We start from the raw sequence: 27,798 nt of genomic DNA, 5'->3' as shown, positions 1-27,798 counted from the left end.
AGGCCCCCCCAAAACCACCAGGGGCCCCTCCCAGCCCTCCCACGGATGCTGCTCCCATTTCCCCCCAGAGGGCCCCCCCCAAAACCACCAGGGACCCCTCCCAGCCCTCCCAAGATTGCTGCTCCCATTTCTCCCCAGGACCCCCAAAAATCGCCAGAGACCCCTCCCAGCCCTCCCACGATGCTGCTCCCATTTCCACCTCTCCCACCCCCTAAGGACCCCCCAACCTCCTCAGGACCCCTCCCCAGCTGCACCTCAGCCAGCAAAGGGATCCCCATGGCCTCTGCAGGGTCTGGGGTGGTACCAGAACCCAGGGCCACCCAAAATTCCCCCAAAAGGGATCCCCAGGATCCCAGAGACCCCACAGGAGCCCCCCCTAAATCCCATGGACAAACCCACAAATTCCACCAACAGCGCAGGGACACCCCCAGACTCATTTTGCACACCCGGTTTATTTGGGGATGGGGGGCACCCAGGAATCAGGGTGGGGGGATGTGGGGAGGGGTCTGGGGGGGTTTTGGGGCTCTGGGGGCGGTCAGCGGTCCGAGCCAGGCCCGTGGTCAGCGGTCCGAGCGCAGGTCCGTGGTCAGCGGGTCGTGCTGGATGGTCTGGTGCAGCATCAGCGCCAGCAGCCCCGCCCGGTTCGTCATGGCCGCCCGCACATTGCGCTCCTGCTCGAACAGCTCGTCCAGCTTGTACCACTGCGGGGGACAGGGACAGCGTGGGGACAGGGACAGTGTGGGGACAGGGACAGCGAGGGGACAGGGACAGCGAGGGGACAGGGACAGTGTGGGGACAGGGACAGCGAGGGGACAGGGACAGTGTGGGGACAGGGACAGCGAGGGGACAGGGACAGTGTGGGGACAGGGACAGCGAGGGGACAGGGACAGCGAGGGGACAGGGACAGTGTGGGGACAGGGACAGCGAGGGGACAGGGACAGTGTGGGGACAGGGACAGCGAGGGGACAGGGACAGCGAGGGGACAGGGACAGTGTGGGGACAGGGACAGCGAGGGGACAGGGACAGTGTGGGGACAGTGTGGGGACAGGGACACTGTCCTGCTCGAACAGCTCGTCCAGCTTGTACCACTGCGGGGGACAGGGACAGCGAGGGGACAGGGACAGTGTGGGGAGAAGGGACAGTGTGGGGACAGTGTGGGGACAGGGACAGTGTGGGGACAGGGACAGCGTGGGGACAGTGTGGAGACAGGGACAATGTGAGGACAGGGACAGCGTGGGGACAAGGGACAGCGTGGGGACAGGGACAGCGAGGGGACAGGGACAGTGTGGGGACAAGGGACAGCGTGGGGACAGGGACAGCGAGGGGACAGGGACAGTGTGGGGACAGGGACAGCGAGGGGACAGGGACAGCGAGGGGACAGTGTGGGGACAGGGACAGCGTGGGGACAGGGACAGCGTGGGGACAAGGGACAGCGTGGGGACAGTGTGGAGACAGGGACAGCGTGGGGACAGTGTGGAGACAGGGACAGTGTGGGGACAGTGTGGGGACAGGGACAGTGTGGAGACAGGGACAGCGTGGGGACAGGGACAGCGAGGGGACAGGGACAGTGTGGGGACAGGGACAGTGTGGGGACAGTGTGGGGACAAGGGGCAGTGTGGGGACAGTGTGGGGACAGGGACAGTGTGGGGACAGGGATATGGACAGCATGGGGACAGCATAAGGACAGGGACAGCATGGGGACACTTTGGGGACACTTTGGGGACACTGGGCGGTGGCACCCACCACGCGGACGCGCTCCAGGTCCACCTCGGCGCGGCGCAGCTTCTCCCAGCAGTAGTGACGGTGGCACTTGCGCTTGGGGACGCGGCAGAAGTCCCCGGTCAGCTCGAAGACGTCGCGCACCAGCGGGCACCCGCACACCTCGTCCGCGGGCACCTGGGTGGGCACGGGGTCAGCGCCGGGCTGGGGGCACCCAGAGCCCCTCTGCCACCTCCACGGCCACCCTGGGGTCCTGGCAGTGTCCTGGGCACTGCCCCTGTCCTGTCCCCTCACGTCCACTTTGGTGTCCTGGGATTGTCCTGGGTGCAACCCTTGTCCTGGCCCTCCCTGTGCCCACTTTGGGGTCCTGGGAGTGCTCAGGGCACAGATCCCCTAAATTCCACCCCAAAATCTCATTCTGTGCCCACTTTGGGGTCCCAGGACTGTCCTCAGCACTGTCCCCAGCCCCAAATCCCCCCCCTGTGCCCACCTTGGGGTCCTGGGAGTGCTCGAGGCACAGATCCCCTAAATTCCACCCCAAAATCTCATTCTGTGCCCACCTTGGGGTCGCGGGAGTGCTCGGGGCACAGCACCTGCAGCCTCTTGCAGTAGGTTTTGCTCTGGGGGTTGTAAACGTCACAGAACAGCCGAGTGGCCCTGGGGGGACACAAGAGGTGTCCTGGGCGGGGGGAGGACAGGGTGCTGAAGGACCCCCCCCCAGACAGCCACAACCCTCCCCCTCAAACTCCCTCCTGGGTGCTCCCCCGGGAGGGATGACACCCCCACCCCAAAAAAGCCTCCTCTGTGTGCTGCCCCCACCTTCCCAGGAGGATTTAGAGGGCTGGGGTCACCCCAGGGTGCTCCCCCCTGCTTGCCAGGAGGATTTGGGGGTCTGGGGTCCCTCCCCCCCACCCCAGAAAGCCCCCCAGGGTGCCCCACCTCCCCAGAGCCCCCTCCCCACTCACCCCTCGATGCGGGTGGGGTACATGGACCCGAAGGACGTTTGGCTCTCGTACTGCAATGGGGTGGGGGTGGGGGTCAAAAAGGGGGCAGGGATGGGACCCCTGAACCCACCCTGGGCCCTATGGACCCCCAGCCCCTATAGAGCCCCCCCAAGCCCTCCCACAGGGTCCTCATGGCCCCCCAGCCCCTATAGAGCCCCTCCCCACAGACCCCACAGAACCCCCAGTCCCTACAGAGCTCCCAGTAAGTCCCTACAGCCCCCCAGCCCCTATAGAAACCCCTAAAGTTCCTTCACAGGGTCCCCCCAGCCCCCTAGGAACCACCCCCAGCCCCCCCAAGCTGAGGAAAGGGATCCCCGTGGCCACTGCAGGATCTGGGGGTGCTGCCCAGCTCAGGGGGCTCCCAAAGTTCCCCTAAAAGGGTCCCCCAGAAGATCCCGAGAGTCCCGTGGATGATCCCACAGCAGCCTGGAATGCCATGGGTGACTCCATAGATGATCCCACAGATCCCACAGGCCCCAGGAACCCAGAGGTGCCCCCAGACCCCCCCAAATCCCGGGATCACCTTGGCGTAGCAGCGCTCCATGTGCCGCAGGGCCACCTTGGGGTTGATGGGGTGGCCGCAGGACACGCAGAAGATCTGCAGGTCCGTGTCCTCGCTGTCCCCCTCCGTGCTCTGGGGGGACAGCGGGGTCAGGGGGTCCAAGGGGGGACCCAGGCGTTGGGGGACCCAAGGTTAGGGGGCTCCAGGGAGGGGTTTGGGGGGACAAGGTATCCTGGGGGACCCAGGACAGGGTTCAGGAGGGACTCAGAAATTTGGGGGATGCCCAGGGGCTCAGGGGGGACCCAGAATGGGGAAAACTAAAGGGTTTGGGGGCATCCCAAGAGGGACCCAGAATTAAAGGGTTTTTGGGGTGTCCAGCCCTCCAGGAGCTGAGTGTGGGTGCCCAGGTGTCCCCAGGGGAGCAGAGGGGCCTCAAAGGGGAGCCATAATGAGGAGAATTAAAGGTTTTTTGGGGTGCCCAGCCCTCCAGGAGCTGGGTGTTGGTACCAGGGGAGCAGAGGGGTCTCAAGAGGAACCCAGAACGGGGAGAATTAAAACATTTGGGGGCATCCATGAATGACCAAGGGGGATCTCAAGAGGGACCCAGAACAGGGAAAATCAAAAGACGTGGGGGCACCCATGTGTCCATGAAGGACCAAGTGCGATCACAAGAGGGACCCAAAACGGGTAGAATGAAAGCGTTTTTGGGGTCCCCAGCCCTCCGGCAGCCCCGGGGGGTGCCCACCTCCTCGTCCTCGCGGGGCGGGTGCCCCTTGGCGCGGGCGATGAGCCCCTCGAGCTCGTGGAAGCGCCGCTCCATCTCCTGCAGCCGCAGCCGCGCCTGGTGCTGCTCGCGCCGGATGCGCTCCAGCAGCCGCTTGCCGTGCTCCTCCGCCACACACGGGCTCTGCTGCCACTGCTGGATCCGCTGCGGCAGGATCTCGTAGATCCGGCTGGGATCGGGGTGAGGAAAGGGTTAATGGGTGCTCGGGGATCCCTGGGATCCACTGCTGGATCCGCTGCGGCAGGATCTCGTAGATCCGGCTGGGATCGGGGTGAGGAAAGGGTTAATGGGTGCTCGGGGATCCCTGGGATCCACTGCTGGATCCGCTGCGGCAGGATCTCGTAGATCCGGCTGGGATCGGGGTGAGGAAAGGGTTAATGGGTGCTCCGGGATCCCTGGGATCCACTGCTGGATCCACTGCTGGATCCGCTGCGGCAGGATCTCGTAGATCCGGCTGGGATCGGGGTGAGGAAAGGGTTAATGGGTGCTCGGGGATCCCTGGGATCCACTGCTGGATCCGCTGCGGCAGGATCTCGTAGATCCGGCTGGGATCGGGGTGAGGAAAGGGTTAATGGGGGCTCCGGGATCCCTGGGATCCACTGCTGGATCCGCTGCGGCAGGATCTCATAGATCCGGCTGGGATCGGGGTGAGGAAAGGGTTAATGGGTGCTCCGGGATGCCTGGGATCCACTGCTGGATCCACTGCTGGATCCGCTGCGGCAGGATCTCGTAGATCCGGCTGGGATCGGGGTGAGGAAAGGGTTAATGGGGACTGCAGGATCCCTGGGATCCACTGCTGGATCCACTGCTGGATCCGCTGCGGCAGGATCTTGTCGATCCGGCTGGGATCGGGGTGAGGAAAGGGTTAATGGGGGCTCCGGGATCCCTGGGATCCACTGCTGGATCCACTGCTGGATCCACTGCTGGATCCGCTGCGGCAGGATCTCGTAGATCCGGCTGGGATCAGGGTGAGGAGAGGGTTAATGGGGACTGCAGGATCCCTGGGATCCACTGCTGGATCCGCTGCGGCAGGATCTTGTCGATCCGGCTGGGACTGGGGTGAGGAAAGGGTTAATGAGGGCTCCGGGATCCCCAGGATCTGCTATGACAGGATCTCACAAATCCAGCTAGGATCGGGGTAAGGAAAGGGTTAATGGGGGCTCCGGGATCCACTGCTGGATCCACTGAGGCAGGATCTTGTAGATCCGGCTGGGATCAATGTGAGGAAAGGGTTAATGCGGAGTGCAGGATCCCTGGGATCCACTAGGTCAGGATCTCTTTATATAAGTGGTTTATACTGGTCTATACCAGCCTGTGCTGTTCTGTACTGGTTTATACTGGTCTGTACCATTCTGTACTGGTTTATACTGGTCTGTACCATTCTGTACTGGTTTATACTGGTCTGTACCATTCTGTACTGGTTTATACTGGTCTATACCAGCCTGTGCTGTTCTGTACTGGTTTATACTGGTCTGTACCATTCTGTACTGGTTTATACTGGTCTATACCAGCCTGTGCTGTTCTGTACTGGTTTATACTGGTCTGTACCATTCTGTACTGGTTTATACTGGTCTATACCAGCCTGTGCTGTTCTGTACTGGTTTATACCAATCCACATCATCTGTACCATTCTGTACTGGTCTATACCAGTCGGTACCATTCCGTACCAGTTCATACCAGTCTATACCGGCCTGTCCCGTCCCACACTGGTTTATACTGGTCCGTACTGGTGGGTACTCACTTGGCAGCCAGTTTGATGCCGCAGGCCTCGCTGCAGTACTTGGAGGGCGGGCGCGCGGGGCGGGTGCAGCCGGGGCCCAGGCACTGGCCCAGCCCCGCGGGGTCGCGGGCGTCGGCGCGCTCGGGGTGCCCGCGGCGCTCGCGGTGCCGCGCCCGCTGCCGGTGCCGCTTGTAGCGCTCCTCCTTCTGCACCAGTTAGCACCAGTTAGCACCAGGAACCTCCCAGTAACCACCACCCATAGCCCAGTAACCATCAGAGCCCTCCCAGTGCTGCGCCTGCTGCCGGTGCCGCTTGTAGCGCTCCTCCTTCTGCACCAGTTAGCACCAGTTAGGACCAGGAACCTCTCAGTCACCACCCAGTAATCACCCAGTAACCACCACTCATAGCCCAACACTCTCAGTGCTGCTTGTAGCGCTCCTCCTTCTGCACCAGTAACCTCCAGTTAGCACCAGTAACCTCTCAGTCACCACCCCAAAATCACCCAGTCTCCACCACTCATAGACCAGTAACCTCCCAGTAACCACCACTCATAGCCCCAACACTGTCAGTGCTGCTTGTAGTCCTCCTCCTTCTGCACCAGTAACCTCCAGTTAGCACCAGTAACCTCCCAGTCATCATCCAGTAACATCCCAGTAACGACTCATAGCCCAGCACTGCCAGTGCTGTGCCTGCTGCCAGTGCTGCTTGTAGCGCTCCTCCTTCCACACCAGTAACACCCAGTTAGCACCAGCCAGCACCCAGAACCCCCCCAGTACCTCCCTGCAGCTCCCAGTGCTCATTCTGCCACTCCCCCTTCCACACCAGTGAGCACCAGTAACCACCCGTCACCACCCAGTAACCACCGCTCGTAACCCAGCAACCACCCAGAGCCTTCCCAGCAACCATTGGAGCCTCCCAGTAACCCCCAGTAGCCCCCAGTGGCCCTCCCAGTAGCTCCCAGCAGCCCTCACCTTCTTGTCCGACTTCTTCTCGCGGCGTTTGACGTGTTTGACCTTCACGGCGCGTTTGCGCAGGACGGGGTCCAGGAACGGCGCGTCCTCGGCGTCACTGAGCCAGGGCTGGCAGGACCAGGGACACGTGGGGACATGTCGGGGACACGTGGGGACACGCGGGGTGACGCCCCCGATGCGCCGCAGAGCGTGGCCCACGAAGGGACACGAGGGGACAATGTGGCCTGAGGTGCCTCGGGCACGTGGCCTGGTGTCGGGATGTGCCAGGACACACTTGGGGACATTTGGGGACACGCCACAGGGCATGGCCTGGTGTGGGGACGTGACAGGACACGCTGGGGACATGCAGGGATATGCCTGACACGCCTCAGAGTGCCATGGGGACATGTCCTGATGTGCCAGGACACGCTGGGGACATTTGGGCCCAGCGTGGGGACGTGCCACGGTCCCACACTGGGGATATTTGGGGACACGCCCTGACAAGGACTGAGGACACGTCCTGATACACTTGAAGCTCGCCTTGACACACAAAACCACCCCTGAACAGCCTAAAACCAGGCCTAAACAGCCTAAACCAGGCCCTGACACACAAAGCCAGCCCTAACCTCACTAAACCAGGCCCTGATGTGCAAAAACCTCCTTCGCTTCTGCTCCTGTGGTATCTGGGGGGGGTATTTGGGGTGCCCAGGGGGGAACAGTGGGGGTCCCCAGGGCAGTATTTGGGGTCCTGGGGCAGGGGGGCAGTTCTGGGGTGCCAGGGGCAGTTCTGGGGTCCTGGGGGGGCGGTTTTTGGGTCCCGGGGTAGTTCTGGGGTGCCGGGGGGCAGTTTTCGGGGTGCCGGGGGGGGGGCAGTTTCTGGGGTGCCAGGGGGGCAGTTTTTGGGGGGCTCACCAGGCCATGCTCGTCGAAGGCGCCGGCGCAGAGCTCCTGGTAGAGCCGGGGGTCGAGGGGCAGCTCCTCGTCCGAGAGGCTCTCGGGGGGCCCCGGCCCCCCCAGCTGCGCCTTCAGCAGCTCCAGGTCCCCCTCGCGCCCCCGGGCCAGCTGGGGGGGGGGTCAGCACCGCCAGGGACCCCCGGGGACCCCCCATGGCACCCCTAGGACCCCCCCATGGCACCCCCATAACACCCCCATCAGTTGGGGGAGGGGTCAGCACCCACCAGGGACCCCCTGGGACCCACCAGGCACCCCCAGGACCTCCATGGCACCCCCGGGACCCCCCAGGACCCCCTCATGGCAATCCTGGGACCCCCTGCACCAACTGGGGGGGTCAGCACCTTCCTGGGCACCCCCACCCCCTGTACCTGTGAGCCCCCCGTCACCCCCAGGGCAGTGAGGATTTTGGGGTGCCCCTCCCCCCCCCCAGCCAGGCTTGGCCCCCTCCCCCACGCCCTTCTCAAGGGGACGGGGGGGGTCTGGGGGCCCCCTTTTCCCTCCCCCCCCCTCCCCTCCCCCCAGGGCCCCAGGGACTCACCGAGGTGGGGAAGTACTTGTAGGACTCCTGTGGGGACACGGAGGGGACACGTCAGGGACAGGGCGGCGACACGGGCACGTGGAACATGGGGACACGGGGTGACACAGGGACATAGGACAGGGACACACGGGGCATGGGACACTTGGGTACACAAGACATGTCAGGGACACGCTGATAAGAGTGACACACAGACTTGGAACGTGACGACACAGACGATGACACGGGGACATGACCGACGTTGGGAACATGTTGGGGACACTGTGAGACAGTGACACACAGACATGGGAACACTTGGGGACACAAGACACCTTGGGGACACCTCAGGGACAGGCAGCAGCTTGTTGGGGACACAGAACACGTGAGCAACGGGGGACGTGGGGACGCGCCACGAGCGTGACGCATCAGGGATGTGGCACGAGGTGACAAAGAGACACGAGGACACGGCGAGACAGTGACAAAGGGACACGGGACAGGGTGACAAAGGGACACGAGGTGGTGACAGAGGCCACGCGACAGGGACACAGTGACAAAGAGCCACGCTGGGGACACGCCAAGGCCACCCCAACGCCGCCAGCCCTGGCGGGCACCGAGGCCACGTCACACGGGGCACACACCCCACTCCCAACACACCCCAAGGACACGCTGGGGACACGCCAGGGACACGCCAGGGACACACGGGGTGCCCGCTCACCCGCGCCCGCAGCTGGCACTGCCGCAGCCGGCACTTCTGGCGGATCTTGTTGGGGCCCCCGAATTTCTTCATGTCCCGGCAGAAGTCGCACTGCCCGCAGTCCTCGGGGCGCCGGCACGCCTCGCACTCCCCGCACATGCGGGCCGAGCGCTTGATCTGGGGTCGGGTACCCAAAAACGGGGTCAGGCACCCCGAGAATGGGGTCAGGCACCCCAAAAATGGGGTCAGGCACCCTGAAAATGGGGTCAGGCACCCTGAAAACCACCAGCAACATCTCAAATCCCACCAGGGACACCCCCGCCTCACACTCGCTGCACATGCAGGCTGAGCGCTTGATCTGGGGTCAGACACCCCAAAAATGCGGTCAGGCACCCCAAAAATGGGGTCAGGCAGCTTAAAAATGGGGTTAGACACACCAAAATCCACCACGAACAGCCCAAATCCCACCAGGGACACCCCCGCCTCACACTCACTGCACATGCGGGCTGAGCGCTTGATCTGGGGTCAGACACCGCAAAAATGGGGTCAGGCACCCCAAAAATCCACCTGGGACACCCCAAAACCCAAGCTGGGAGGGATCCCAGGCACCCGGAGAGGGTCAGGGGTGCCCCAAATCTCCCCCAAAGCATCCCCCCAGCCTCCTGGTGCCCCCCAAATCCTCATCCCAAGGGACTCAGGCACCTCCCAGCCTGTCCCCAGAATTGGGGTGTCCCCCTTTGTGGGGTCCCCACCCCCTGACCCCCCCCAGAGCCCACCTTGGCAGCCCGGCCCTGCTCCAGCTCCTGCCCCTTGGCCCCCTCGTGCTCCTTCTCCCGCCACTTCTTGTGCCGGTACCGGATCTCCAGGGACGGGTCCTTCTCTGGGGGGGGGGTCACAGAGGGGTCAGCTACCGGGGACACCCCAAAAACGGGGTCAGGCACCCCGAAAATGGGGTCAGGCATCCCGAATCCCACCAGCAACACCCCAAACCCCACCAGGGACACCCTTGCCTCGCACTCGCCGCTCATGCGGGCTGAGCTCTTGGTCTGGGGTCAGACACCCCAAAAACGGGGTCAAGCACCCTAAAAACCACCCCCGGGGACACCCCCCTCAAAAAACCACCCAGACCCCAAATGTCCCTGGAGCCCCCCAAATCAGCCCCCCCGCCCCTCTCACTGGAGCCCAACACCTCCCAATGGCCCCCCAGAGCCCCCCAAGCCCCCCAAAGCCCCCCAAGGCCTCCCAGAACCCCAGCCGCTCTCACTGCAGCACTGCCACTCCCCAATGGCCCCCTCAGAGCCCCCCCAAAGCCCCCCCAAGGCCTCCCAGAGCCCCTCAAAGCCCCCCCAGCCCCTCTCACCGCGGCACTGCCGGCAGTACCACTCGCGGATGGCCTTGGCCATGCGCTCGGTGATGTTGATGCAGTCCCCATGGAACCACTCGTTGCAGTTGTCGCAGCCGCTGCGGGACGGGGGAGACACCGAGACCCTCAGCCGGGCACCCCCAAAGCCCCCCAAGGGGACTCTGCACCCCTCCCCGCCTCAAGGGACCCCCAAAGCCCCCCCAGGGACCAAGACAAGCTGGGAGCCCCCAACCCCCACCCTGAGAAGCACCCGGGACCCCCAGCTGGCCCCTCAGATCTGCTGCGACCCCCCCAGACGCCCCTCACACCCCGAAGCACCTGCGGACCCCGCTCCCCCCATTCCCCCTCACATCATGAAGCGGCTGGGGACCCCCCAGACCCCCCCTCACATCATGAAGCGGTTGGGGACCCCCCAGACCCCCCCTCACATCATGAAGCAGTTGGGGACCCCCCAGACCCCCCCTCACATCATGAAGCAGTTGATGTCCGGCTTGCGGCACACGCAATAAACCGGCGCGTTCTCCTCCCCTCCCGGGGCCGCCTCCGCGTCCGAGAATTCGCTGTCCTGAGGGGGTAACGGCGGGGGTGTCAGGGTCTGGGGTTCCCCGGACACTGCAGACCCCCTGAGGGTCCCCCACACCCCCGGTTCCCCCCCCACCATCGCTGCCGCCGCCTCCGAGGGACGCTCCGGGCTAGGCCCAGCAGCGGCCGGAAGCGGGGGCGTGCCCAACTTCCGCTTCCGGGTACGGACGCGCCCACCCGCGTCATGGCGGCGGCCAGGAGAGAAATGGCGGCGTCCATGGGGAGCCGCCATGTTTGGGGGAAGTGTCACCCGCGGTCGCAAAGAGACACCTGAGAGACAGCAATGGTGGCGGAGTGTTTATTGGGGACATGGGGGACATGGGGACATGAGGGGACATGGGGGGACATTGGGGACGTGAGGGGACATGGGGGAGACATGAGGACATTGGGGGAGAACAGGGGACGTGGGGGACATGGGGGGCACATGGGGAAAATGGGGACATGAGGGGACACTGGGGACCTGAGTGGACATGGGGGACACTGGGGGGAAACTGGGGACAAGGGAGACATCAGGGACATGGGGGACATTGTGGGGGAACTGGGGACATGGGGGACATCAGGGACCTGAGGGGACATGGGGGGCACATGGGGACCTGCAGGGACATTGGGGACATTGGGGAAAATGGGGACATGAGGGGACATTGGGGACATCGAGGACCTGAGTGGACATGGTGGACACTGGGGGGAAACTGGGGACATGGGGGACATTGTGGGGCACATGGGGACCTGCAGGGACATGGGGGACATTGGGGAAAATGGGGACATGAGGGACAATTGGGGAATATGGGGAGGATGGGGGGAACTTGAGGGGACTGGGGGACATGGGGGAGCTCTGGGGACCTGAGGGGGACATGGCGGGGAGGACAGTGGGGAACAGAGGACATGAGAACATGGCAGGACACAGGTGGCCCGCAGGTAACGCGCAGAGGTGTCACACAGGTGCCACAGGTGTCCCACGGGGCGTGTCCATCTTGTCCGCATCACTCTGGGCGAGCCTCCAGGGGGCGCTGCAGCTGCTGCAGCTCCTCTGCCAACCTGGGGGCGGGGCCAGAGAAAGGGTGAGGCCAAAGGTGGGTGGAGCCTCGTGGGGCCCAGGTGACAGGGCCACACCTGTCCCACACCTGTCCCAGGTGTCACACACCTGTCACGGCGCCGCAGGCTCAGCTGCTGCCGGCCCAGCTCCACCTCCAGCTGTCGCTCCGCCCCCTCCTGGTCCTGCTGCACCAATCGCCTGCAAGAATGGGGGTTAGGGGGTGGGGACAGGCCTGAGTGGGCAGGGTCACCTTTGAGGGGGCGGGGCCAGAGCTGGGCACTCACCCGAGCACAGGTGCCTCTGGGCCCAGCTGCTCCTCGGTGTCCATCACACGGCGCTCTGCGCAAGGCGGGGGACACTGGTCAGCCCAAGGGGACACACCTGGCTTTGGGGGGGGCTCAGGTGTCCAGGGGGGGGTCACTCAGGGGCTTGTGGGAGAGGGGCTCAGGTGGCTCAGGGTCAGTCAGGAGCTCAGGAGGTCACTGAGGTGTTGGCAGAGGTCACTGAGGTGTCCAAGGGCGTCCCTCAGGTGCCTGAGGGGGGTCCTGGGTGGTCACTCAGGTGTCAGGGGCTCACCCCAGCTCAGCCACTTCTCCTCCATCTTCTCCAGCTGCACCAGTTCAGCCTCCAGGTGGGCCGGAGCCTGTGTGGGGACAGGGGTGGGAGGGGGACACGGTGAGTGGGGGGTGTGCGTGTGATCCCGGGGTGTGCCAGGGCACCCAGGTGTGTGAGGGACCCCCAGGTGTGTGAGGGACCCCAGCCCGGGGCTCACGTGTGTGACACGCAGGTTCTTGAGCTCTTCCATGATGTCCTCGAGCTGCTGGCAGTGCTGCCACCTGGGGGTGAGGGGACACGGGGTGGGGAGGTGACACGGTGGTCACATGACCTGGGTGGGTCACCTGGTGCCACCCCCAGCCCAATTGTGTCCCCCAGCCCCAGCTGTGTCCCTCAGGCTGTGTCCCCAGCCCTACCTGTGTCCCCGGCGCAGGTGTTTCAGCTGTTCCCACTGCTGCTTTGTCCCTTCCAGGTCCTGCTGCTGCTCCAGGCAGAGCCCGCAGCGCCTGTGGGGGGTCAGGGGGCACCAGGTGTGTTTTGGGGGGGGGGGGGGTGGAGTCAGAGGTTCACATGGACACAGGTGAGGCTGAAGTGTTCCCACTCACCTTTGACCTTTGGCCTCCACCTCCTTCCCTTGCAGCTGAGCTCTCTGCAGTGAATCTGGGGTGGGGCAGGGGGGTCACAGGGGGTCACAGGGGTCGAGGTCAGGGGGATCAGGGGGTCACAGGGGCCAAGGGGGTCCCTCTGTGTGGGGGGGTCCCACCCCCTCTGGGGGAGTCAGGAGGGGCCACAGGGGTCAGGGAAACATGGGGGTCAAGGGGGTCAGAGGTTCAGGGGGCATCAGGGGAAGTTTTTTTTGGGGGGGGCCCAAAGACCCCAGGGCCCCCTGGGCTCACCCTGCACCTGCTGCCAGGACCTCTCCAGTGCCTCCTTGCGCTGCTCCACTGTGGGGAGGGGGAAATGAGCTCAGAGCCCTCTGTCCCCACAAACCCCTCAGGATCCCTACACACTACCCAACGACCCCACAGACCCTTCTCTGTGCGTCCCCAGCCCTCTCAGTGTCTCCCTCCAGATCCCTCAGGGATCCCCAAACCTCTCAGTGTTCCCCCCAGGTGACTCACGCTGCTTCAGGTGCTGGCGCAACTCCTCACTGCGGTCTTGTGCCTTCACCAGCTCCTGTGCCGTGTCCTCACGGACTGTGGGACACGGTGGGACGGACAGAGGGACACGTGGGACACGGGGGGACGTGGCAGGCACATGAGGGAGCATAGGAGGACATGTGGGACATGCGAACACGGGGGAACACAGGGGTCCTCACGCTCACCTTTCTGCAGGCTCTGCACCTGCCTCAGCAGCACCTCCAGCCGTGGGATCCCCCCAGGGGGACCTGAGGGGGGAGCTGGGCAGGACACAGGGACACTGCCTCTCTTGGGGACATCCGAGGCCACCTTATCCCTGGGGCGGGGGGACACTGGGACACACGGTGGTCTTGGGGGGTCTTGGCCATAGAGCCCCTCACTGCGTGGGTCCAGATCCATCACTGCAGCCTGGAGGGACACAGGGGATGATGATGGTGGGCACTGGCTTGTCCCCTCCTGTCGCCTTTGTCATCTTCTTAGTTCCCCTTTTCCCACCCTCAGCCCCACATTTTCTGTCACGTTTCACCATTTCCTCCCTCTTTATCTCTTTTCTCCAGGGTTTCTCCCATTCCTGTCACCTCCTTCCTCCAGTTCCTGCCGCCTCTGTCCCTTCCATTTCTGCCCCTCATTTCCCTCTCCAGTCCTTTCCTCTCTTGCTCCATTTTCTGTCACCCAGAGACTCTTTCCAGTCCCCTTTTCACACTTTTCTGTCTTGTGCCCTTACATTTTGACCCTTTTCATCCCCCATTTCCCCTCACCTTCTTTCTGCAGCTTTCTCAGCTCCTCTCCTTCCCATTCTCTCATGTTTCCCCGCTCTTTCCCCCTCACGTTTTCCCGCCTTTTTCTCCTCACGTTTTCCCGCCCTTTTCCCCTCACGTTTTCCCGCCCTTTTCCCCTCACATTTTCCTGCTTTTTTCCCTATTTTTTTCCACCCTTCCCCCTCATGTCTTCCTGCCTTTCCCCCCTCATTTTCATGCCATTACCCTTCTATTTTCCCACTTTTTTTGCCTCACATTTCCCCACCTTTTTCCCTCATGTTTTCCCACCCTTTTCCTCTCACACTTTTATACCTTTCCCCCTCACATCTTCCCACCATTTTCCATCCACACTTTGCCTTAATTTTTGTGCCCTTTTCCAGCTGTTTCTCTCCCTTCCTGACGTCTTTCTGTCCCCTTTTCACCCCCAATCTGTCACTTTTTCCATCATATTTTCTTCCCTCTTTTCTGCTCCCTTTCCCGTCTATTTTTGCCCTCCATTTGTTGTCACTTCTTCCAGCCCTTCCTGTCACATTTTCCCACTGTTTTTTCCTCACACATTTTCCCAGTGATTTCTGCCCCCTCATCCCTCTCTTTTCTGTCCCATTTTCCCTCTTTTCTCTGCTCTTACCCACCTTTTCTTTCAGGTTTTCTCCCCATTTTCTCTCCCGCACTCCTCTCATTTTCGGTTCCCTTTTCTCCCTTCTCTGTCGCTGTTCTCATCTCCTCTCCCCGCTTCCTTCATCCCCTCACCCCTCAGGCCGTGTCCCTGCCATCCCCTCACCCCTCAGGATGTCCCCCAGTTCTGTCACCCCTCAGGATGTCCCTTGTCCCCTCACCCCTCAGGATGTCCCCATCCCCTCACCCCTCAGGATGTCCCCCAATTCTGTCACCCCTCAAGATGTCCCTTGTCCCCTCACCCCTCAGGATGTCCCCCAATTCTGTCACCCCTCAGGATGTCCCCCAATTCTGTCACCCCTCAGGATGTCCCCCCATCCCCTCACCCCTCAGGATGTCCCCATCCCCTCACCCCTCCAGCCGTGTCCCCTCACCCCCCAGTCCCCCCAGACTCAGGACTCTCCCCGGGGTCTCAGTGTTTATTGTCAGCCCTCGGGCTCGGGCCCGTCGGGGCGCGCGGGCGCGGCGCAGAACGGTGCCGGGTAGCGGATGAACAGCCAGTCCTCCTCCTTCTTGAGCCAGCGCAGCAGCTTGGTCAGCACGGCGATGGCGCCCGCCTTCGTCACCAGCGGGCTGAAGCAGCTGTACAGCTCGAACTTGCTGGTCACCTGTGGGAATCCACGCCTGTTAACTGTGGGATTTGCTGACGGCACTGACACCGAGCACCCCGTTAATTGTGGGATTTGCTGACAGCACTGACACCGAGCACCCCGTTAATTGTGGGATTTGCTGACAGCACTGCCAGTGAGCATCCCATTAATTGTGGGATCTACTGACAGCACTGACACTGAGCTGTCACCGAGCTGACAGCACTGCCAATGAACATCCTGTTAACTATGGAATTTACTGATGGCACTGTCAGTGAGCACCCTGTTAATTGTGGGATCTACTGACAGCACTGACACTGAGCATCCTCTTAACTGTGGGATGTACTGATGACACCACATCCTGTTAACTGCAGGATCTACTGAGAGCACCACCAGCCAGCGACCCCCACTATCTCTGGAACCTTCTCACCACAGCACAAACACGTGCTGCTGGCTCTGGGCCCTGCTGACGGCTCCTTCCCCGCGGCTCACCCAGGCCAGCAGCGTTTCCTTCTCAGCCACGTGGTAGAGCAGGCGCAGGGGTCGGTGCGGGCTGTGCACACGGCTGTGCAGGTAGTGGTACAGGTCGAAGAGCCGGTGCTGCTCCTCCTCGCTGGTGTAGGGCTCCTCCAGCTCGGGGCTGCAGCCAGGGAAGTCCCCCAGGTGAGGGAAGGGGGACACGAGCGTCAGGTGAAGGTCAGGGACACACCCACCCCCTCAATTCTGGCGTGTCCCCCCCATCCCCGCCCACCTGGTGAACTGCGGCAGCTGCTGCATCTCCTCCGGCCCCTCCAAGGGTTTGTAGAGGAAGTGCCGGAGCTCGGGGGCGCCGGGGCGGGAGGGGCCGTACCCCGCTCCCCCCCGCACGGCCGCCGCCAGCTCGGCCAGCCAGCCCTGCGCCCGCAGCGTGTCCTCCAGCTGCCGCCGGCACGCGGCCGCCGCGTAGAATCCCTCTCGCTCGGTGGACAGCAGGATCAGCGTCACGCCCTCCTCCTCCTCCTCGCCCAGCCGCGCCGCGTACGCGTAGAAATACCCGTCGGGGTTGAAACGGGGCAAGCACACGGGGGTCCACACCTCGCCCGCCCCCGCGCCCGCCCCGCCGCCCAGCAGGTTGAGCAGCAGGTGGAGGTCGCTGGCGCAGAGCCGCCCGCCCTCGGCCAGCGCCCGCTGCCGCGCCGCCGTCACCAGGCGGCCCCGAGCCGCCAGCACGGCCAGGGCGGGCGCGGGGCGGGCGGCGGCGGCGGCGCGGCGCAGGGCCCCGGACACGGCGCGGCGGAGCCCCCCGGGCAGGGGCAGGCAGCGAGCGGCCCCCAGCAGCAGCCGCCCGTCGGCCGCGGCCCCGCAGAGCAGCCGGTCCAGCACGGCCTCGGCGCCCGCCAGCAACCGGCGCAGGTCGAAGCCGCGGCGTCGAGCGAAGACGCGGGCGATGCCCCCGCGGGTCAGCAGCGACAGGATCTGCTCGTGCACGAAGGCCAGCTCCCGCCGCAGCTGCGCCGCCGACTGCCGCGTGCGGGACACCGACACCAGCAGCAGCGGGCCCCGCTGCTCGAACACCAGCGTGCGGTCCTCTGCGGGGGAGAGAGGGGACGCGGCGGTCACACGGGGCGGGGGGACACGGAGGGAGTCGGGGGAATGGTTGGCTTGGGGGCAGACAGATGTACCTGGACGGGTGTTGTTTTGGGGCGTGCTGTTTTTGGAGAGTGGCTGATCCAAAGAAGGTTTTTAGGGGGGTGGTAGGACCCACGAAGGGGTTTAGGGGGGTAGAGAGTTTAGGGGGGCTGGTTGTACCTGGGCAGGCTGATTTGGTAGATTCAGCTATACCTGGGAGAGGTGGTTTTGGGGGTGGGATGTTGTGTTTGGAGGGGGCTGTTTGGAGCAGGGATGGCTGTACCTGTGGGGGCTGTTTCAGGGCTACCTGGGGGCGGGGCTGTGCAGATTTGGGGTTACCCACAGGTGTGTCTGTGTAAATTTGGGGGTTCCGTTTCCACCCCCCGCTGGCCCCGTACCGGAGCAGATGGCACGGATGGCGTTGCCGCCGCTCTGGATGAAGGACACGAGGGCCATCATGACACCCATGGTGGCCGCCAGCGCCTCCTCGTTGCCGTGCCGGGAGTAGATCGGCTTCCCGGCCTCGCTGAGCACGAACACGTGTTTGCGCCGCGCTCGCCAGCCCGCGGCCGCCACGTCCTCATCCGCGCCGCGCCGCCCGCCCGGGGCCGACGTGGCCGCCGCTGCCGTCACCGCCGCCGTCACCTCCTCCTCTTCCTCACCAGGGTGACACACTGGTGATGTCACTGCAGCTGTCACCTCCTCCTCTTCCTCACCAGGGTGACACACTGGTGATGTCACTGCAGCTGTCACCTCCTCCTCTTCCTCACCAGGGTGACACACTGGTGATGTCACTGCAGCTGTCACCTCCTCCTCTTCCTCACCAGGGTGACACACTGGTGATGTCACTGCAGCTGTCACCTCCTCCTCTTCCTCACCAGGGTGACACACTGGTGATGTCACTGCTGCTGTCACCTCCTCCTCGCTGGGGTGACTCCCTAGGGATGTCACCGCTGCTGTCACCTCCTCTTCATCCCCTACAGGAGGACGTGCTGGGGATGTTGCTGCCATGGTCATCTCCTCCTCACTGGGTTGAACGCCCAGGGATGTCACCGCTGCTGTCACCGCTGTGGTCACCTCCTCCTCATCATCCCCAAGTGGGGGACGCCCCAGGGATGTCCCTGCTGTGGTCACCTCCTCCTCCTCACCGGGTTGACAGCCCTGGGACGTTGTGGCTGCTTCTGCTGTCACTGCTGTCACCACATCCTCATCCCTGCCACACGGCCTGCCTTGGGATGTCATGGCCACTGCCACCTCCTCCTTCTCCTCACTGGGGTGGCACCCCAGGGACGCTGTGGCTGTCACCACTGCTGCCACCTCCTTGTCCTCCTCCTCCTCATTCCCAGCAGGGTGACACACGGATGATGTCATGGCTGCCACTGCTGTCACATCCTCCTCCTCATCCTCCCCGCTGTGGTGACAGCTCGGGCACGCCGTGTCCACTGTCCTCCCTGGCTCCATCTCTGCCTCACCTGTGACCAGCAGGGGGCGCCGGGGCGGTGCCTGCGCACCTGAACAGCCCCGCCCTGCCCCACCCTGCCCTCACCAAGGGTGGGGTCAGCGGTCCTGGGCGCTGGCACCTGTGGGGGAGGTGGGGTGGGGTCACCAGGGGCGTGGCTCCACAAGCCACGCCCCACCCCTAATCCACACCTTGTGGCCACACCTCCAGTCCCGCTCATCAAGTCCCAGCCCTGGTGGTCTTCGCCTAGGCCACACCCCCACCGAGCCTCACCCCGGAACACCCAACACGTGTCTCTCTGGCCACGCCCCTACAGCGAAACCACGCCCCCACAACGCTAAGCCCCGCCCCAAAGCGCTTTAGCCACGCCCTGGGGCCGCCCCACCCCTCACAAAGTCCCACCCTCCGCCGAGATCGCCCCTAGGCCGCCCCCTCCCCACCAGGCTCCGCCCCCTTCAGGCCCCGCCCCACCAGTGCCCGCCCCCTCTGGCCCCGCCCCCGCGCTGTCCCCGCCCCGCGCGCGCTCACCGGCCGCGCTCCCGCTCCCGCCGCCACCGCCGCTTCCGGGGCCGCCGCGCCGCGCGCCCCGTGACGTCACCGCGCCGCCGCGCCCACCAATCACCGCGCGGCGCGGAGGAAGAGGGCGCGGCCGCCGCGCGCCCGCCAATCAGCGGGCGCCGGGCGGGGCCCCGTGCGGAGGGGCGGGGCCCCGTGAGGAAGGGCGGGGCCAGAGGGATCCCTACGGGGGCTATCGGAGCCTGGCCCCGCCCCCGCAGGGCCTTTGGGGTCCCCTCAGGGTCTGGGGGCGCCCCAGAGGCCCCGCGGGGCCGTGGGACCCCCCCCCTGCACGGCCCCGCAGCGCCTTCAGCGCCTCCCAGGTGAGCTCCAGGAGCCACAGGAGCACCAGGGCGGCCTCAGGGGACCCCAGAAGCTCTGTAGGCACCCCCAAAGAGATTTAGGGACACTTTAGGGTCCATAAGGACACCCAAAATCTCTACAGAGGCTCTGTAGGGTTTATAGAGCACCCCCCCCCGACTCGCTGGAGGGTTACAGGTACCCTAAGAAGCCCCAGAGAGCCCCGAAACAGCCCCTGCAGACGCTGCAGTGTCTATAGGGACCCCCAGGAGCCCCCCCAAAACGCCACAGGGAATTTCCCATGGGAGCTTTAGGCTCCAGCCCAGGGGCAGGGCTCCAGCCGGGGGCGGGGCCTGGGGCACTGAAAACCCCCCAGGTCCCCTCCGTGCCCCACACACCTGAGAGCCCCCGGACCCCCATGGCACCTCCACCGCCCCCCGGCCACCTCAGCCTGGCCCGCGGGGTCCAGGTGAGAGGGGGACTCCGGTCCTGTTGTGGGGGGGGGGGGCCAGCCCCGAGCTCGGGGGGCCGCGGGCATCCGGGGCGGGGTGGGGGCACGAGGGCGGCCGCAGCACTTCCTGCCCCCGGAAAGGGGAAGTGAAAGAAGGGACCCGGCCGGTCGGGGGGGACCCCAAGAGCTCGGGGGGCCCCGAGAGGTTTGGGGGGACGCGGGAGCTCCGGTAGCGCCCGTCTGGGGGGCCGCAGGTGACCCTGTGCCTCCCCAGCCCCCCCTGTACCAGGACGCCGTCGCCCGCCGGGCTCTGCGGCCCACGCTGCTCAGGTGAGTACTCCCAGCGGGGACAGGTGACCCGGCCAGGTGTCCCCTCCCTCGCCGCCCCTCCCCTGCCCCTCAGGAGCGTCTCGGTGCCGGCCGAGCCCCCCGCGCCCCCCGCCATGGATGTCACCTACGCCGTGGTCAACAAGCCCCGCCGGGGGGGCGGAGCCGCAGGGCGAGGCCCCTCCCCTTTGGGAAGAGACCACGCCTCCTTCGGACGAGACTCCGCCCCCTCGGGCACGTGCTCGCTGCCGGGCAGCCCCGTGCGCCGCCCCTCGCCCAGCCCGGCAGGTGAGTGGGGGGTCCCCCAGGTTTTGGGGTGATTTGGGGGGCTCTGGGGTGCCCAGGAACGATAATTCTGACCCTGATATCCCCCTCAGACTCCCCCAGACCCACGGACGGCGCCTACGAGGTCGTGACCCCCCCCGCAGACACCGGCAGCGGCCCCTGCCTGGGTGAGCGTGGGGGGGTCCCTGCTGTCCTGGGGGGGTCTCGGTGTGTGAGGGCCACGGGGGGGGTTCAGGGGGGACATCAGTGTCCAGCCCCCCCACCTCACTGAGCCCCTGCTCCTCCCCCCAGGGTTTAACTTCCGCATCGGGAAGCCCAAGGGCCCGCGGGACCCCCCGGCCGAGTGGTCCCGGGTGTGAGGGGGGGTCCGGATCCCTGGGCCCCCTCCTCACAGAGGAGAGGCTGCAGCGGAACCCGGCTGATCCTTACAGAACTCAATATAGACAAAAACGATTTATTACGACAAATAAAAACTGATCGTGAGAGACCCAGCCGTGCCTGGGGGAGTCCAGAGGGGTCTCAGCTGCCGAGGTGGTCTCAGGTGTGCAGGTGGGCCCCACCTGGGGGGGCTCTCCAGGTGCTCGGGGGGGTCCTGGGGGGCTCAGGTGGCGCTGAGCAGGCGGCGCTTGGGGGCCGTGGCCGTGTACGGGTGCCAGCGCCACTCCACGTCGGCCGCGTCCCCCTGCTCCAGGGTCCCCAGGCGGATCAGGTAGGCTGGGGAGGACACGGGGGGGGTTGTTGGGACATTTGGGGACACGGGGGGAGCCTTTTAGGGCTGTTGGGGACAGCAGGGGACACTCACGCCTCAGCTGGAAGCGGGGTCCCACCTCCTCCAGCTCCACCGTCCGTCCCCGGCGCCGGTACACGTGGTTCCTGTGGGGAGGGTGGGGGGGGGGGTCAGGGGGGCTCGGGGGGGGGTCTGTCCGTGTCCCCGTGTGCCCACGCGTCACCCACCGCACTAAAATGACGTCGTCCTCGTTGGCGAAGGTCACCACGCGGCGGCTGTCGGGACGGGGAACGGGGAACAGGTGCTTCAGGATGGTCCCGACCTACGGGGGGACAGGGATGGGGACAGGGATGGGGACAGGGATGGGGTCACCCCACCCCTGGCACCTCCCGTGCTCCTCCCCAGTGTCCCCATTTCCTCCCCCATGTACCCCAAATTTCCCTCTGTATCCCCTCACGTCCCCCCAGGTGCGTGTCTCCCTTTCCCCTCCTGCCCCCCCCAGCCGTACCCTTTTTCCCAGAGTGGAATCCAGACGCAGCAGCAGCAGGTGGGGGGCGGCCAGCGGGGCCCCCCCGAGCCCCCCGACCTCCTGGCGCAGCACGGCCCCGCTCAGGGTGAAGTGGGCGGTGGGGCCGTGGGGCAGGTGGGACACGGTCAGCCCATCTGGGGGGGGTGGGGCTTGATCAGGACACACCCACGAACAGGCCACACCCCCTGGGATTAGCCACACCCACTCCCTATAGCTTTTCTATTTTTAGCTTTTCTGTTTTTCAGGTTCTGTGCTGCTTTAGTGTGTGGGTGTGGGCTTCATATTATGGGATGGTGAGCTCTCTGCACAGAGCAGGGAGACAAAACAATTCCTGCTCCAGCTGGGCACCAAGGACAAATGATCCAAACCTCAGGCCCAAGAGCACAAACAGCGTGGGCTGGAGAGAGAAAAACAAGAAGGATGGGACTGCATGGGCTAAAGCTAAAATTGGACAATTAACTCCAATATACAAATGGACTAAAACTTATAAAAGAGTGAGACCCTGTGACTGGTTATCCATTTTGGGGCCATTTTGGTTCAGCTTGGGTGCAGCCCTGGCTGGGCTCTTGTGCTGCCCAAGGTGGATCCATTGAGGAAATCCTTTTAATAAATCCCTGCTTTATTAATTAACTCTGTCTGGCTCTGTTCCAGCTCAGCCTTCCCAAGGCATCGCCCTCAGCCCCTTCCCCTCCAAGCAGAGACCCCAAAAGGAGCCCCCAGCCCCGCCTGGCACTGACCGGGCCGCCCGCGGGTCTCGTGCAGCACCAGCAGGTCGGTGACCCCCGCGGCCCGGCACGCCCCCACCAGAGCGCCCAGCTCGGCACGGCCCCGGTTCATGCGGCGAGCCCCCGGCAGCAGCAGGCACAGCTCCTGGGGACAGGGACACGGGGACACTGAGCCACGCCCTGGTTGTGTCACCCCTTCACCCAGCGTCCCCGTGTCCCCCAAATCACCCCCCGTGTCCCCAAATCAACCCCCGTGTCCCCAAATCAACCCCCGTGTCCCCCAAGCTACCTCGCCCATGTCCCCCAAATCACCCCCCATGTCCCCAAGTCTGTGTCCCGCTGTCCCCCTGGCACAGGGTGACAATGACACACCCGTCCCTGGCCCCGCCCCTCCCCATTTTGCTCACTAGGAGCTGTGCCCACTTTCAGGCCACACCCACATAGGCTCCTCCCATTCCTTTAGGTTTTAATGTCCAGCATTGGCTCAGCCCCCAATGGGTGGGGCCAATTAAGCCCCTCCTACCGCCTAACCACACCTACCCCTGCTTGAAGCCACACCCTCAATGGCACAGCCCCTGGGGGTGGGGTCTGGGTGCTAAGGCTGGGCCACACCCACATCAGAGCCACACCCAAAACCAGCCACACCCACCCCAGACCACACCCAAACCCAACCACACCCACCCAAGAACACACCCAAACCCAGCCACACCCACTCGAGACCACACCCAAACCCAGCTCCACCCACCCCAGAATACACCCAAACCCAGCCACACCCACCCCCCCGACCACACCCAAACCTGGCCACACCCACACCCACCTTGGCAAAGAGCCTCAAGCGGGCGCTGGGGTCCCGTGATGTCGTCACCATCACCTTGGGGGGCTCCACCCCCGCCCACCTGTACTCGTCATCCTGGCTGTCCCCTGTCTCTGGGGGCGGGGCTTTGTCAGGCCACACCCCCTGCATTCCCAGCCCCGCCCACTGCAGCCACACCCACCCCAGGGTCATTGGGGTCAATCCAGAGCCTGGGTTCTGGGGGGATTTTGGGGGGACATGGGTTTAATTCCCATTTGGGGGGAACAAGGCCCAGATTTGGGGTGCAGCCCAGACTGTGGGTGTTGGGTGAATTTAATCTCACCTGGGGAATTTAAAAACCCACTGAGAATTTGGGGAAACTCCTAAAAATGAGACCAGTCTCTTTTTTTAGCTCTTTCTTTGGGGCTGCCCCCCTCCTGTCCCAGGATTCCCCTCTCCCCATTTTGGGGTCCAGCTCATTCAAGGGTCTTGCCTGTCCCCCTCCCCCGGGTTTGGAAATTCCAATCACCTCCAACTTGGGGGTCCCCTCTCTCCACCCTCCCACCCTGATTTGGGGGTCCCTCTCCCCCAGTTTGGGGGTCCCTCTCACCCCCCGGTGCCTGGAAGTCGAACTCGAGCTCCTTCTGCAGGGCCAGCGCCTCACGCCGCAGCTCCGTGGGCAGCAGCCGATTCTCTGGGGAGGGGGAGAGAAACGGGGGGGCTCAGACAGGACCCCCAACCCTCCCCATTCCAATACCTCAGCCCCAAATAACCCCCTGGGCCCGCAGCACCCCCATGTCCCCTCTTAACCCCTCTTTAACATCCCCCAACCCCCTTAAACTCCTCTCTACCCCTCTAAACTCTCCTCAACTTCTCCAAATCTCCTCTGCCGCCCCCAACCCCCTTTTCGTACACCCGGAATCTCTTTGTAACTCCTCCCAAACCCCCTGTAACCCCCCCCCCCCAAATTCCTCCCGGTCCCTCTTCACTCCTCTCGCTGCCCTCTTTCCCCCCCGTCCCAGCCCCTCTCTCGCCCCCTCCCCGTGCTCCGGTACCGTCGAGCGCCCGCCGCAGGCTCTCCCTGCGCTCCCGCTGCCGCTGCTGCTGCTGCTCCGTGGCCCGGCGCTGCAGGTACTCGCGGCGCTCCCGGGCCTGGCGCCGCAGCTGCCACAGGGGGACGGACAGAGGTGACAGCGGCGGTGACACGCGGGGGGGTGCGGGGAAGGGCCCGCTGGGGGGGGACATGAGAGGATGGGGGACACGGCGGGGGCGCTGAGGGGGCGGCAGCGAGGGATGGGGGGCAGCGGGGACAGCGAGGTGACATCGGGGGACAGCGGGGACAGCGGGGGACAGCGGGGGACAGCGGGGACAGCGGGGACAGCGGACACAGAGTGAGGGAACGTGAGGGGGGGATACGGGGAAACTGGGCAGGGGGGAGGGCGCGTTGTGGGGGGCATGGAAATGAGAGGATGGGGGACACGGAGGGGAGGCCAGAGGCACCACTGAGGGATGGGGGGACACGAGGGGGACACGGGACCACCGCCCCAACCCCCGCGCCCCTCACCATGGTCGCGGTCGCTCCGCTCCGCGCCGCTCCTCACACGCCGGCACCTCCCAGCACCGCCGCTTCCCATTGGTCCACCGGCGCGCGGCCAATGGGAGCGCGCGGTACTGCCGCATGGGGCGGAAAACGCTGACCCCTTACTCAAGATGGCGGCCGGGTCGGCTTCACCCCGCTGCGCTGCCGGCCCTCACGCAGGCCCCGCCCTCCGGGCTGCTGCGCGTGCTGATTGGTCGAGAGGCGCCGGGGCGGGCTGCGATTGGACGAGGCGGGGCCGGGCCTGAGGCCGCGGTGAGGGCGGCGATGGACGGTGAGGGAGGGCCGGCGGCTCCGCGGGGTTTGGGGGTCTCTGGGGATCGCGGGGATGTTCGGTGGGGTTTCGGGGGCTTTTCTGTGTGTCTCCAGGAGATAGAGAACGTTTTGGGGTGGTTTTGGGGGGTCTCAGGGATCCCGAGGGTTTTTTGAGCGGGTTTCCGGGGCCTGGGGGAGTTTTGATGGGGTTCCAGAGGGCCTGGGGAGGGGTCCCGGGGGCACGGGTGACACCGTGAGGACACCGGGCCGCTCCCTGGGCGGGGGAGAGCGGTTTTGGTGGGTCTGGGGGAGCCCCTGGTGTCCCCCCCGGGTGTTGGTTGGGATTCTGATCCGTGTCCCCCCCACACCCCAGGGTCGCTGTCGCTGTCCCTGGACGCGGCCGCGCTGGAGGTGATGGAGGCGCTGGAGCTGCTGCAGCAGCGGCGGGAGCAGCTGGAGCAGCACCTGCGGCAGGTGAGGGGACACGGCAGGGACACGGCAGAGGCACAAGGGGGACACGCCACCCCTCGTGGGGACACGTGTGAGGAGGTGCCCCCTGCCACAGGGACACACCTGGCAGGTGTCACCCGCTACAGGGATGTGCCAACCCCATGGGGACACACCTGGGGACAGTTCCCTGCTGTGGGGACGTGGCTGGGGACACACCACCTGTCCCGGGACATACTGGGGGGACACATCACCCACTCTGGGGACACAAAGGGACGTGCCACGGTGTCACCTGTGTCCCCTCAGGTGACTGTCCCTAATGCCGTGTCCCTGTGTCCACAGAGAGCTGGCTGTCCCTCTGTCCCATTCAATGTCCCCCTGTGTCCCTGTAGAGGTGGCTGTGTCCCCAGTGTCCCCACACGGGTGGCTGTGTCCCCAACGTCCCCAGTGTCCCTGCAGGGGTGGTTGTCCCTATCCCGTGTCCCCAATGTCCCCGATGTCCCCGCAGGGGTGGCTGTCCCTGGCTCAGGCCCGTTATTCCCTGGGCTGTCACCGCGTCTCGTCCCTGCAGTACGGGGCCACCATGGTGCCCCGAGTCCGTGTGTGCCACAGGTGGGGGACAGGGACACTGGGGGGGACACTGGGACATTGGGGACACTCAGTGGGGGGTGGCAGGGACACAGGGAGGGATACTGGGACATTAGGGACATTCAGGGAGGGGACAGGGACATGAGGACATCGGGGACACACTGGAGGGGGCACAAAGAGGTGTCCCCAGTTTGGGGAGGTGACACAGGGGTGACACCGATGTCCCCAGTGTGGGGGGTGACTGGGGGGTGCTGGGACGTCCCTGTGGTGGCCAAGGGACACCAGGGCACAGTGGTGATGCTGTCCCCACTGTGTCACCCCCAGGCAGGACCCAGAGGGACGCCCCCACTTTGAGGAGGTGCCTGGAACAGGGGGGGACCCCGAGGACCCCGACCCCCAGCAGCAGGGGGGGGGTGACGGTGAGAGGGGGGCTGGGTGGTCCCTGGGGGGGATTCTGGGGTCCCTTGGTGGGGGGTTCTGCGGGTGACAGGGTCCCCAGAAGGTCCCCAGTGGGTGCTGGGGACAGATTGGGGGTTCTGGGGATGTCACCCATGGGTCTGGGGGTGCAGGGGAGGAACTGGGGAGGAATTTGGGGTGCTGGGGGGGGTTCTGAGGGGTCCTGTGGGTGCTGGGGGGGTCACTCAGTTGTTTTTGGGGGAGGGTCTCTGACCTTTGTCTCTCCCCCAGGGCTGCGGCAGCGCCGGGGAGCCCCTGAAAAAGGGGGGACCTCCAGCCGGCCCCCCCCAGACCCCCTGGGCTGGTTTGGGGTCCTGGTGCCCCCCAGTCTGCGGCAGGCCCAGGGCAGCTTCCAGAGGGGTGAGGACTGGGGGGAACTGGGGTGGACTGGGGGGAACTGGAAAGAACTGGGGGGGAGCTGGGGGATCCCCAAAAACCACCAAAGGTCCCCAAACCCAAAGGGGCCCAGGAATAGGGGGAACACCCCAAATCTGGGGTGTCCCCAGAACTGGGGAGGGCCTAAAGGTCATGGCCCCCGTGACCTCCTCAGTCCCCCCGGTGTCCCCCTGTCCCCAGGGGTGACGCTGGCTGTGGAGGTGGCCGAGCTCCAGGCCACCGTGGAAGCTGCGGCCGCCCGGTACCGGCAACTCCTGCGGCAGAAACGTCACCTGGCCGGGGACAGCAGGGACAGCCAGAGCCCCACGGGAACCCCTGGGGACAGCACGGACACCGAGGGTGACACAGTGACCTCGGTGACTGCGTGAATGGACACCGAGAACGACGAGGACGCGTCTGCAGGTGACACACGGGAGCACAGGTGACACTGTGAGCCACGGGGACACAGGTGACACGGGGCTGTGCTGACCCTTCACAGGTGACACAGCTGCCACCAGTGACACGGAGGACATTGCAGGTGACACTGAGCCCTTCATGTGACTAAGAGGGGTCCATCCGTGTCCCCACCTCCAATAAAGCCACCCTGGTGCCACCACAGGGTCATTTGTCACTGCTGTCAGGTGCCAGCTGTGCCAGTGCCACCGCAGGGTCTTTGTCACCGCTGTCACGTCCTGGCCATGCCAGTGGCACCACGGGCTCGTTTGTCACCGCTGTCACATGCCAGCCACGGCATTGCCGCCATAGGGAAGGAGCATTGTCACCGCTGT

At 64.9% G+C, this 27,798-nt stretch overlaps 6 protein-coding genes across 9 annotated transcripts; 2 read left to right on the top strand and 4 right to left on the bottom strand.

Annotated features, from left to right (window-relative positions):
* Positions 1 to 433: 433 nt before the first annotated feature.
* Positions 434 to 10,940, bottom strand: CXXC1 (CXXC finger protein 1). 2 transcript variants are annotated; one of them, XM_053968180.1, is made up of 15 exons: positions 10,863 to 10,940; positions 10,672 to 10,769; positions 10,202 to 10,302; positions 9,618 to 9,748; positions 8,863 to 9,018; positions 8,172 to 8,198; positions 7,592 to 7,741; positions 6,701 to 6,808; positions 5,751 to 5,935; positions 3,971 to 4,178; positions 3,247 to 3,357; positions 2,685 to 2,734; positions 2,280 to 2,376; positions 1,744 to 1,896; positions 434 to 701 (listed from the first exon to the last, which is right to left on the bottom strand). In XM_053968180.1, exons 1-15 carry the CDS (start codon positions 10,863 to 10,865, stop codon positions 561 to 563), a joined length of 1,719 nt encoding a protein of 572 aa, XP_053824155.1. In that variant the 5' UTR covers positions 10,866 to 10,940; the 3' UTR covers positions 434 to 560. The 2 variants fall into 2 exon arrangements, with proteins under 2 accessions (XP_053824155.1, XP_053824156.1); XM_053968181.1 differs by having other exon boundaries at positions 9,618 to 9,721.
* Positions 10,941 to 11,070: 130 nt separating this feature from the next.
* On the bottom strand, positions 11,071 to 15,011 carry LOC128801968 (involucrin-like). Of its 2 annotated transcripts, none has more exons than XM_053968146.1 (11): positions 14,904 to 15,011; positions 13,699 to 13,921; positions 13,496 to 13,570; positions 13,271 to 13,318; positions 12,980 to 13,034; positions 12,791 to 12,880; positions 12,592 to 12,655; positions 12,396 to 12,462; positions 12,104 to 12,158; positions 11,928 to 12,017; positions 11,071 to 11,821 (listed from the first exon to the last, which is right to left on the bottom strand). In XM_053968146.1, the coding sequence occupies exons 1-11, from the start codon at positions 14,949 to 14,951 to the stop codon at positions 11,767 to 11,769; spliced, it is 870 nt and encodes a 289-aa protein (XP_053824121.1). In that variant the 5' UTR covers positions 14,952 to 15,011; the 3' UTR covers positions 11,071 to 11,766. The 2 variants fall into 2 exon arrangements, with proteins under 2 accessions (XP_053824121.1, XP_053824122.1); XM_053968147.1 differs by lacking the exon at positions 14,904 to 15,011 and adding an exon at positions 14,272 to 14,365.
* Positions 15,012 to 15,352: 341 nt separating this feature from the next.
* On the bottom strand, positions 15,353 to 19,182 carry MON1B (MON1 homolog B, secretory trafficking associated). The gene is made up of 5 exons (XM_053968193.1): positions 19,129 to 19,182; positions 17,540 to 18,721; positions 16,285 to 17,101; positions 16,026 to 16,173; positions 15,353 to 15,554 (listed from the first exon to the last, which is right to left on the bottom strand). The coding sequence occupies exons 2-5, from the start codon at positions 18,600 to 18,602 to the stop codon at positions 15,372 to 15,374; spliced, it is 2,211 nt and encodes a 736-aa protein (XP_053824168.1). The 5' UTR covers positions 18,603 to 18,721; positions 19,129 to 19,182; the 3' UTR covers positions 15,353 to 15,371.
* A 105-nt stretch (positions 19,183 to 19,287) lies between these two features.
* On the top strand, positions 19,288 to 21,029 carry PTPN18 (protein tyrosine phosphatase non-receptor type 18). Its single transcript, XM_053968050.1, has 5 exons — positions 19,288 to 19,478; positions 20,181 to 20,236; positions 20,310 to 20,521; positions 20,611 to 20,685; positions 20,810 to 21,029. The coding sequence occupies exons 3-5, from the start codon at positions 20,350 to 20,352 to the stop codon at positions 20,875 to 20,877; spliced, it is 315 nt and encodes a 104-aa protein (XP_053824025.1). The 5' UTR covers positions 19,288 to 19,478; positions 20,181 to 20,236; positions 20,310 to 20,349; the 3' UTR covers positions 20,878 to 21,029.
* Positions 20,959 to 24,929, bottom strand: IMP4 (IMP U3 small nucleolar ribonucleoprotein 4). Of its 2 annotated transcripts, none has more exons than XM_053968047.1 (9): positions 24,857 to 24,929; positions 24,348 to 24,456; positions 23,903 to 23,986; positions 23,317 to 23,426; positions 22,512 to 22,644; positions 21,754 to 21,908; positions 21,473 to 21,567; positions 21,321 to 21,391; positions 20,959 to 21,232 (listed from the first exon to the last, which is right to left on the bottom strand). In XM_053968047.1, exons 1-9 carry the CDS (start codon positions 24,857 to 24,859, stop codon positions 21,120 to 21,122), a joined length of 873 nt encoding a protein of 290 aa, XP_053824022.1. In that variant the 5' UTR covers positions 24,860 to 24,929; the 3' UTR covers positions 20,959 to 21,119. The 2 variants fall into 2 exon arrangements, with proteins under 2 accessions (XP_053824022.1, XP_053824023.1); XM_053968048.1 differs by having other exon boundaries at positions 23,317 to 23,420.
* Positions 24,914 to 27,641, top strand: CCDC115 (coiled-coil domain containing 115). The gene is made up of 7 exons (XM_053968049.1): positions 24,914 to 25,163; positions 25,518 to 25,618; positions 26,100 to 26,203; positions 26,504 to 26,598; positions 26,867 to 26,995; positions 27,212 to 27,433; positions 27,510 to 27,641. The coding sequence occupies exons 1-6, from the start codon at positions 24,971 to 24,973 to the stop codon at positions 27,397 to 27,399; spliced, it is 810 nt and encodes a 269-aa protein (XP_053824024.1). The 5' UTR covers positions 24,914 to 24,970; the 3' UTR covers positions 27,400 to 27,433; positions 27,510 to 27,641.
* Positions 27,642 to 27,798: the final 157 nt, after the last annotated feature.

The sequence above is a fragment of the Vidua chalybeata genome, chromosome 32 (assembly GCF_026979565.1).
Source record: "Vidua chalybeata isolate OUT-0048 chromosome 32, bVidCha1 merged haplotype, whole genome shotgun sequence".
NCBI lineage: Eukaryota > Metazoa > Chordata > Aves > Passeriformes > Viduidae > Vidua > Vidua chalybeata.
This window is presented reverse-complemented; position numbering and strand designations above follow the sequence as displayed.